This window comes from Alexandromys fortis, unplaced genomic scaffold, assembly GCF_014885135.2.
Source record: "Alexandromys fortis isolate MF-2015 unplaced genomic scaffold, M_Fortis_MF-2015_v1.1 scaffold_51, whole genome shotgun sequence".
Lineage (NCBI taxonomy): Eukaryota > Metazoa > Chordata > Mammalia > Rodentia > Cricetidae > Alexandromys > Alexandromys fortis.
The window spans coordinates 9,390,450-9,401,337 of NW_026067925.1; the positions used below are offsets into that span (position 1 = coordinate 9,390,450).

At 41.3% G+C, this 10,888-nt stretch overlaps 1 protein-coding gene across 1 annotated transcript in view; it reads right to left on the bottom strand.

Moving 5' to 3' along the window:
* Enah (ENAH actin regulator) overlaps positions 1-10,665 on the bottom strand; it is a 120,990-nt gene extending 110,325 nt beyond the window's left edge. The window contains exon 1 of the mRNA XM_050142812.1: positions 10,524-10,665. Coding sequence (XP_049998769.1) covers positions 10,524-10,528 — 5 coding nt within the window. The 5' untranslated portion in view covers positions 10,529-10,665. The remainder of the gene's footprint in view (positions 1-10,523) is intronic.
* Positions 10,666-10,888: the final 223 nt, after the last annotated feature.

A 10,888-nucleotide genomic window follows, 5' to 3' on the forward strand; every position in this document is an offset into this window, starting at 1 on the left:
CCAGCACTCGGGAGGCAGAGGCAGGCAGACCTCTGTGAGTTCAAGCCCAGCCTGGTTTACAAGAGCTAGTTCTAGGACAGACTCCAAAGCTTCAGAGAAACCCTGTCTTGATAAACAAACAAAAAAGAATATGACTTTACTATCTCAGAGATGCCAAGCTGACAGTTTAAGTCACCTGAGAAAATTAGCCTCAACTAAGGTTAGATCAGACTGGCCTGTGGAGGATTATCCCAACTGTTAACTATGGCAGACAGATCAGCCCACTATGGGTGGCACCATTTCCTGGGGAAGTGGTCTTGAGCTGCATAAGAAAGCTAAGCTGGGCTGGAGAGATGGCTCAGAGGTTAAGAGCATTGCCTGCTCTTCCAAAGGTCCTGAGTTCAATTCCCGGCAACCACATGGTGGCTCACAACCATCTGTAAAGAGGTCTGGTGCCCTCTTCTGGCTGCAGACATGCACAAAGACAGAATATTGTATACATAATCNAAAAAGTTTTAAAAAAAAAAAAAGCTAAGCAACAGCCTGAGCAAGTGAAGACAACTAGCAGCATTTCTCTCTGGTTTTTTGCTTCAAGTCCCTGCTTGAGTTCCCTCAATAATAAACTGTAACCTAGAAACTGAAATAATCCTTTCTGTCCATAAACTGCTTCTGGTCAGAGTGTTTAACACAACAACAGAGATAAAAGAGAAGACTGGCCAAGGGAATGAAAAGCACGGCAGTCTTAGTAAGACCAGACTTACGGCTCAGTAAACCAATACATTTTATACTGGATTCTGAGGTGGTTTGTTACAGAATAGTTAAGAGATAAAATAGACACACACTATAAAAGACTAGTATCCTTAAAACATATGAATCATGGTAGAAAAAACTAATCCTGTTGGGGAAATGGCACATGAACAGATATTCAGAAACACATGCCTAACCTAAGCAAATGAGATATTCGACCCTACTAGTTAGTGCACACACACACACAATTAAGCTAACAGACTGGCAAAGATTATGATGAGCTAGTCAGATATGAGGAAACTGAACTCTAACTAAAGTACTAATTGCATAATGTTTATCAAAACGTGGTTAATTTAAGGGAAGCAGTAGCTTCCTTTGATCTGCTGAGTTTGAGGCCAGCCTGGTCTAGAGTTCTAAGACACCCAGGGCTACACAGAAGTCATGGTAACTTCTATGTCCGGTAATTGTTTCATTTAATATTCTCTCAAATGTTCATTGCAGAGGCCTGCCCTGGGGATTAGGACCAAAGTCAAATTAGAAATGACCTTCATAATTTTGCTTATTAATTTATAGTTTTATTCTAAAACGCCACTGAAGGCTTTAGGAGGGGAATAACAATATCTAGTTTCTACTTTAAGATCATTCTGATTGATGAATGAAGAATCAGAGTCGAGTGGAAATGAGGAAACAGTAATTGTTCAAATGAGCTAACAATTAAGCAGATTTTCATAGTGTAAGACTGAACAAATAAATGGCGGTGGACATGAGGAGATATCAACTGGATAGAGTAAAAGATAAAGAAGTCTGACCATGGAGGTGCATGTCTGTAATCCCAGAACTTCAGAGACAGAAGGATTCAGAGGTCCAGCCTAGCCTGAACTACGTGAGACCTAAACTCAAAAAATAAAAAAGAAAAGTAAATACTGTTTCTTGACCTTTTTTTCTAGAACTTTATCCTGAAATAGAGTCATATATAAACACAGACATGCTTACAAGGATGTTCACAGCAGTGCTTTTATTTCTTGAGACAGAATCTCAATCAGCCCAGGCTGGGCTCAATCTCCTGTCCCATCTCCTAAGGGCTGGAACTTGACGGCAGGTGCTATCTCATTTAACAACAGGGAATTTAGTTCAGTTGCCTAGCAAATACAAAATGCAAGAGCACAGGGCTCTGTTTGGTTCCCAGAGCTAAAGAGGGTAAGGATGGGCTCAGAAAAAAAAATAATACAACAAATCTAAAAGCCGTATCTAAGTGATTAAATTAAGTAGACTGATCCATCTACCCAAGGCAAAAAAAAAAAAAAAAAAAATACTAGGTAGTCACTTTAAACTTATAAAGATCTGTATTTAATGACAACAGTTAAACGCAAAGGACTAGTGTGTGCATGCGTGTGTATTCCACGCACATATGTAGAGGTCAGAGGGCAACTTGTGGTGGTTAGTTCTCTCCTACTACATGGGTTCCAGGAACTGACAGGAAGCACCTTTTACTTGCTGGGCCATCCCCCCCACCTTCCCATTTTTAAGTAGTGCAGTCTTTACTTATACACACAAACACTGCATATGGAATATTACAAAAAACCTAGCTGCCGGGTGTGGTGATGAAGGCCTTTAATCCCAGCACTCGGGAGACAGAGGCAGGAGGATCTCTGTTTGTTCAAAGACAGCCTGGTCTACAAAAGGCTCCAGGACAGCTTCAGGATAGCTGGAGGTGGTGCATGTCTTTAATCCCAGCACTTCAAAAGCAGAGCCAGTCAGATCTCTGAGAGTTCAAGACCAGCATGGTTTACAGAAAGAGTTCTAGGGACAGCCAGGCTACAACAGAGAAGCCCTGTCTCAAAAAAACAGGAAAAAAGGCGGGGAGGGAGGAAGAATGACTGCTATGCAAGTATAAAAACCTGAATTTGGATCCCAGAACCCTCTTAAAAGTCAACTAACTGCATTGCTGGGAAAACAGAGTCAAGTGTATTCCTAAGTTTGAGACTAGCCCGGTCCATAGAGTAAGTTTCAGGAAAACCAGGGATACACAGAGAAACCCTATCTTCAAAAACAAAAACAAAACAAGTTAAATAGTCACAATTTTGCTTATAACAACCTAACAAAAGGTAAAACTATGGGGGGGGGGGGGGTAATGGCATCTCAGGATTGAGAAACAATACAAACATCTCACCAACACAGGTAACTATGAAACCTTAACAAGAAGACTCACGCCTTCAGTGAACCTTAAATCCAACAATCTGGACTCCCCTTAGATTGACCTAAAGACTATTCATTTGACTTATGTTCTTGAGTTCTTTTTCTAAAGCCTTTCCCCTATCAAACTGACAATGACAGACACCAAAAAGGACAAAAAATGAAGACCTTCTAAGGAACAGTAAAGGACAGTCATTTTGAATTCACAGCACCATCATTACCAAGAACAGGTATTCCAGCAGGCCTTCTCCACTGGAAAAGTACTCAGTCCATTTAAAGACGTCACCACAGCTATCTTATTCCCCAAGGACAAAACTCTCATTGGTATCTGAGATTACTGTAAACAGACTCAAGGAAAACACCACTCAGACTAAACAGTTTTCTAAAGAGCCTACAGATGTGCTTCAAGACATTTTATTGGTGGCTTTTATTTACTATTGTTCTTAGAACTTAAATTTTTAAAATATATTTTTGGGGTGGTGTGTGCCACAGGTACAGAGATTGGAGCACAACCGGCAGAGGTTGTCCTTTCCTTCCACCATGAGGGTCCCAGGCTCCATCAGGCCAGCAGGCTGCGTGGAAGGCAGTTTTAGACCTGCCTTAAGCCATCTCTCCAGTCTGTCACTTTTACTTATAACAAGGAAACTAACTACTGTTTATTTAGCAGTACTTTAAGACTCTATAACTTGCCCAGGCTTCTCAAAGGCACCATTGACAAGACTTCAATCTAAGTACTTGAATAGCCGGCTCCCCAAAAAAGACAGCCCAGTGTTATGTTTTTAGTCTCTCTTCATTAATAAAACATGAAGAGGTCAATATTAATTCAAAGTAATAAAAGCATTAGGTATAAATGTAAGAAACAGATGCAGTTCTCTTTTGGTATTGTCTATTCCAGTAAATAAATAAATAAACAAACAAACAAATAAATAAATAAATAAAATCCTAAGGCCTGGAGGTAGAAGCTGAGCTATAACTCAGACACAGTAAAATTAACCTTTTTGTAACTTAAAAAAAATTCACCTTTTAATACATACACAATATATATTCAATTCAACACGTTCACTGTGTCAAAAAGAAGGCATAACATATACCAAACTTCCCATTCCTCCCTCACTCCTGGCAACCTCTAATATACTAATAGTCGAGCAAGGCATCCTTTTGGATCTCGCTTCCTTCTCTTAGCTTATTTCACCAACATGGTGCAATGTATCAATATTTCATTTTTGTTTGTTTTCGAAGACAAGATTCCTCTTTGTAGCCGAAGATATCCTGGACCTATAGACTAGGCTGGCCTCAAACTGAGAGATCTGCCTGTCTCTGCCTCCCAGTACTGGGATTAAAGGTGTGTGCCACCACCACCCAGTCATTCTTCAAATTCTTAACATAAACTTATAAGATGTTAAGACTTCCCTAGAAATAGAGGATTTATTTTATATGCCAAGTGTTGTGCCAGAGCCTTATTTAATTTTCTCAACTCTGTGAAGCAGAAATTACTTCAATTTTACAGAAGAAATTCTAATCTAAATAAACAGTTCACAAACTACTTAAAAATCAGTTAGTAAATGTCAAACTAGACAGCTAACCCAGAGAGGACTCTGAAGCTGGACTCTATAAACCACACCATTTTTTACACCATATCATTTACTTACCACTTAGATACACATATATTGTTTCACATCAGGACTCTTTAGACAAGCTGTATGTTAAAATTCTAACACAGAAACTTCCTAATATATAATATATAAGTACATTTCTAAAAATCGTAGGTGACTTAGGTATATTAGTTATTCCAAACATACTTTAATAAATTATTTCTGTTACATTAAAAAAGAAAAAGGCCTAGGGCTGGAGAGATGGCTCAGTGGTTAAGAGCATTGCCTGCTCTTCCAAAGGTACTGAGTTCAATTCCCAGCAACCACATAATGGCTCACAACCTTCTGTAATGAGGTCTGGTGCCCTCTTCTGGCCTGCAGACATACACACAGACAGAATATTGTATACATAATAAATAATTTTTTTTTTTAAAAAAGGCCTATCCATGATTAGTACAAACCTTACACAAATTACCCTCTCCCTCTCAACCCCACCAACACGCAAGTGTGTTCTGCTATACAGACTGAATTGTGTCCTCTCAATTGTTGAAGTCCTAAACCAGAATGTAACTACATTCAGGGATAGGGCTTTTAGGAGGCAGGTACAGTTAAGTGAGCTCAAGCCAATGAAACTGATATCTCTGGGAAAAACTCTAGCCACCCCTCCTAACCCCACTAAGATTCCACTCTCCAGCTCTGAGAAAATAAAACTGAAATCTCAAGCGCTGGGGGGGGGGGGGGGGGGGGGCGCAAGCAATTCTGCAGGCACAAGTTAAACCAAGAGAGATACATACATGTCTGATGCTCAAATCTGTTTCAGTCTCTGGTCAGACACTAAAAACCAGAACATTCTTCTATCTGTTAATTTAGTATTTTACAATAAAGTCAAGGAAATACAGTCCAACGAGCTCTGGGGGTAAACAAACCTGAGTCTGAGGCTCTGGCTACTTGTGAGCTTTGGTAATAAGTAAGAAACCAGTTCTACATCCATCTTGTAGCAGTGATGCTGGTGGTGCTGGTTTTTGTTTAAGTAATTTTATTAGTACTTTCTATCTGCAAATACCACACCACATCCTACCAGAGTTGTACCCAGTACAGTTCTAGAATGTTACAAGGCACTCCAAAACTGTGACTATTACTGTTAGTACGTAAGATTCTAAAAGAATACCAGACAATGTCAAATCCATTTGGATATAAGCAGTATATGCCACGTATGTTACTGGCAACACAAATATGAAAATGGAGAACACTAGGCTAGTGGTATGACTTGGGAAAAGAGTATCAAATCCTTTAGAACCAAAGGGGGGGAGGGGCAATTTAGGGACTACTTCTCAGAAGGTATCACAAGGAAGAAGACTCTTGGCTCTTTGTGTTTTTCCGTAAAGCAAAATTCTCAAACCTATATTTGGAGAGACATCTCCTGTGGTTCCTCAACTCAGATCACTTCTTAGGAGTTTTACATCCCCTCAATTCTACCCATTAATTTCAAAGAAGGTGTAGAGGGAGGAGAAAGGAAACAAGGGTTTGAGTATCTTTTTACTAGCTCCCAATTACATAAAACTGATACTCCTTACTCTCCCAATAAAGTTATACAATAATCTCTTAAACTAAAGTTGTATGTAGAATAAAATATTAAAATAATTAATGTAATTTCATCTTTACTGGCCAAATGGTGCCTGACTAATTATTTAGCTTATTCCAAATAGATTAATAAGATAGCCAAAACCCTGAATACAATATAAAGTTTAATAAATTTTATCTACTTATCCACACTCATATGCAAGGCTTATTCACTTAATACCTATAATATTGATATTCAAAAACACTGAAGATGAGGCTCCTATTTCTAAAATAATATCTGTGGAAGAGTCACATATTCAACAGCTGCAAGCACAAATGGAGACCCATGGGAGTAGAGACGACTATTTTCATCCTCTCACAGATATATAACTTGGCACTAAAATCCTGTGAAATAATAGGATTATCTTTTTACCAATATGCTCAATTAGCAAGACAGTTCAGATAACCTGAATTTTCTGTGCCTTGATTGCACTTCTCTCAAGTATGTATTAAATTTATCATTACTATAACTTAAAGCAGCAAAACCATAAAAAGTTTCAAAGACCAAACATAAACACAGGAAGAAAGCTGGGGGGAAAAAAAAAACCCCGCTTCCTCACTTAATCAATATGGCTGGGCATAAAGCAGTTTGATTAGTAGTATTCCTGTAACCGACCACTCTCTGAACCTATATCTCAAGCAAACATTACTAATGAATATATGGCATTCTTCCTCATCAATCCCAGAAATGTATCAGTGCCCTTATCTGCCTATTAGTCACTACCTACTGAACTACATTAGCAAAATGTAACCTATTTGGCATCCTTAAATAAGGTCAATGGTAAAGCAAATTACCCTAAAGTTTTGTGCAATTAGTCTAAAATAAGTAAGTTTTTAATCTCAAAACAAAAGAAGCTCACAAAGCATTTATTATTTGATCCTCACAACTCAAGTCAAAAATTACCTCTCTACATACTGGGGGGCACAGATGCATTCAGTTGGCAGAATGATTGTCTACTATGCAGCAAGCCCTGCGTAGAATTCCCAGTACAGCATGAAGCTGTGCATGTCACCAGCATTCTGGTGTTACAGGTGGGAAAAAAAATCAGAATTAAAGTCATCCTCAGTTATAGATTTGCATCTGAGGACAACACACAATACCTAAGATCCTGTCACAAAAAGCAAACAAACTATACACAGTTACATACATATATACATACTGATATTTACCACTGATTTGTACATATTGTGTGTGTGTGTGAGAGAGAGAGACAGAGACAGAGAAATTACATGCTTAGCTCAAGGCCACTCAGTAAGCAGTAAATAGCGTTGGTCAATCCTCACAACCCCATTATGCCTTTTTTTATATGAGAAAGTCAGAGTATCTAGTGTTACAGTAGCCTGGGCCATACAATATGGCTTAAAAATATCAATCCAAAATTTTCTAAGCTCTCCCAAGAGATCAGACTATAATGAGCTAAGTATTCTAAGTCTAATAGACTCTTCTTTCTGTTAAAAAAGGTAAGGTAAATTTTTAAGTGATTAGCTAGTGTTTAAAACTGCAATCCCCCAGCACTCGGGAGGCAGAGGCAGGCGGATTGTGAGTTCGAGACCAGCCTGGTCTATAGAGCTAGTTCCAGGACAGGCTCCAAAGCCACAGAGAAACCCTCACAGTTTTGGATCACAAGGAATACGCTTCTGAAGCATCACACAACTGAAAGAACAGAACCAAAAACTCAACAGGCTACTACAAATGCCAGCCTGGTATTTTGGGTCTGTGGCTTTTTTCCCATCAACTCTTCCACGGTCCTGTGTAAATACTAAACCATGTTTTTTGCTGTCCACCTCTAATCAAAATTTCATAACTCTATACACAGCATTTAAATGTGGAGCATGTCTTATGACTTTCAGGAATGTTAAGCATTTAGTTCCCTTCTGTATAAGATTACACTATGTGACAATAACATGCTGTTCCTAAAATTAAATCATCTGAGAGATCTTACCACAAATACTCAATACTGTAAGACACTTATTTCTTCCAAATTCTGACCAACTTAAATAGAAATTCCTACTCAATATTCCTATTTCTGGATGGTCCTTGAAACACCAAAACTATCTTTCACATAACTTTAAAAAAAGAACCCATTAGAAGGTTAACATTTAGTCCTGACAGCATCTGTGATTTACCAAATACTAGCAGAAGTCCTTTCTTAAGCACCAAAGTATTCCAACAACTGCTCCCAGCACTGGAGATTACCTCATACCAAGCCATCCTACCCTTACAGCTACCAAAGTAGCTAACTGCTCCTGCCCAAACTGAACACACTACCTACTGAACAAAGCCCTTCAAAGTGAAAAACTAGCTGATCCTCTTTTCTGCTCTTAAATTATTCAAAATCAGCCTACAAAGAATTACTGTAGACTGCTCAAACATCTTAGACCTGGGAGGATGTTCATGCCTATGCTACTGGAAATACTGCAGTGTGACCTCTCCATCTCTATTACTACTAAGAAGTATAGTAAGAAAACAGCTTAAAAAACAAGTTACATTTTACTGGAAACTAGAACTTGTAAGTCCAGACATAATCTACCCAAGATAGAAAATGTACAGCAATTAAGTTTTACCAAAAACTTCAATGTATTTTGTTCAAAATCTTTCAGATACCTTAAATCTTTATTTTTAATGCTAAGAAAATTATTCTAAGTCTGAAAAAGCAGTGTACTAACGTGTTCTACGAGACCTCTACAGCATTAAGTCACTAAAGTAGAAACCGACAGTATGTAATATTACATGACAGAGCAGTCATGGATTTTGTTAACAGCTCCTGAATTTTCAAGGCTACTAAGCTTAAGAAAAATGTACGAAAATATAGCTGAAGTTTCTCATCTTGCATTTTACAAAGATCAATCTTGGTTTCTGGTTTGTATGCCATAATTACTTTTTAAACATTTGAAATAGCTTGTGTGACATCACTAAGGAAAAGAAAGAGGTCAGTTAGCATTAAGCAAAAATCTAAGACCAACATAAAGATATGACACTCGGAGTTGGGAAAATTCACAGTAACCTTAAGTGAACACAACACAAAAAATACTTAAAAGTGACCCGGGACTGTGTTCAACCCTGATTTGGAGTGGGGAGTGGGAGGAATATAAAAACTAAAGTTTAAAGCGGAACCTACTTAAACATAAGGGGAAAAAATCCCAATGACCTAACATTTTCATGCCAAAAAGAAGGAAATTCGTAATTGTATCATTCAAATCTCATGGCATTACATTATAAAGGTCTTGGCAAGGGCTGGCCATTAATCTTTAACACAAAGGAGCTTCAAATCCAAATGAACTGAGAGACTATCTCCGGAGAAAGACGGGGAGTAGTTTACTTAGTCCACAATTGTTTAACCTAAAAGGAAGGCCTTTAAGGATGATAACGCAAAATGGATCAGCCTCCGGTCTACGAAGGCCCAGATCTCACCAAGTCTTGCACCAATCCAGAACCAGGAGGTTATGGACACAAAACAAGCTTAGGAAAGGCTTGGGGCGGGGGGGGGGGGGGGGCCCCCCAATGGAAAAAACCACACAACAGGGTTTATTTTCCTACAAACCCCAGAAAAAAAAAAAAAAAAAAAAACAAGAAATAACACACCATATGTTTCATCGTATCAATCAAAAAGAAAAAAAGCTTTTCACGACGGTCCAGCCAATTCTTTCCTTTGGGGCTGAAAGGAGAAACTGTTGTATTGATTACAGAGGAAGGGAAAAGCGGCTTACTGCTGCAATGCAACACAGCCTGCTACAGAACGGGAGAGAAGGGCTTTCCAAACAAAACCCTCCCCCGCCCGGGCTTACAACCCTCAAACAACTTGTCCCAGCCTTTCGCGGTCCCCCGCCAGTGCAAACCTAGTAAATTCCCTCCCTTCCCCCACCATCGGGAAATTTCACCTTTCCCCGCTCCTCTGCTTACCCCTACCAGAGGCACTTCATTCCCCGCAGAGATTTCAGACCTCTCAAACTTTCCTCCCCCACCCCCCTTTTTTTAATTAAACACTAGAGCTTTGTCCTAAAAGTGCTGGGAATTTTTACATCTACACGGAAAATACCTGTTCCCCGGCAACAAGCACGCTACGGATCTCGAGCCCCTCCCCATCTCCTGGGTTTCGCTAGCTGAGGCTGGGGGAGGGAGGAGGGAGCAGGCGAATTAAACTGAGGAAGGGGAATCCTGGGCGAAAGAAGAGCATCTGAGGGAACACGAAGGACCCCCTCCCCCAAATCTGAGAGCTCGGGTAGCGGGGGACGGGAGGGGACGGAAGGGGGGGCGGGAGGAGAAACCCTAAAGGGACAAAAGGGAGCGGGGAAGAGCCGGGAGAGCCGGCGCCGCGGGCCGGGGGCAGGCGGGTCCGCGCAGAGCGGTCGCGGCGCCGCGGCACAATGGCTGGCGGCCCGCGCGCCCCTCACCTCATGGTGCCGGCGGCGCCGAGGCTTCCCCGGCGCGGGAGACGCCGAGCGGAGGGTCTCTCTTCAGGCGGGGAGGCGGACGCCGCGGGGACGCGCGAGCAGAGGCGGCTCCGGCTCGGGCGACCGGGCTACACCATCTCCGCGCGCAGAGGCGAGGCGCCGGCCGGCCGGCCCGCCGAGCGCGAGCGACCACGGGCTGAGGAGGGGGGCGCAGGGGCCGAGGCGCCGAGTGGGGTCCCGGCGGCCGCCGCCTCCTCCCCGTCGAGCCTCAACCTTCGCCTCAGACGGGAGCCGCCGGGGCCGCGCGCCCGTCCGTCCGTCCGTCCGCCCGCCCGTCCGTCCGCGCCACAGGCCGCTCCGAGTGC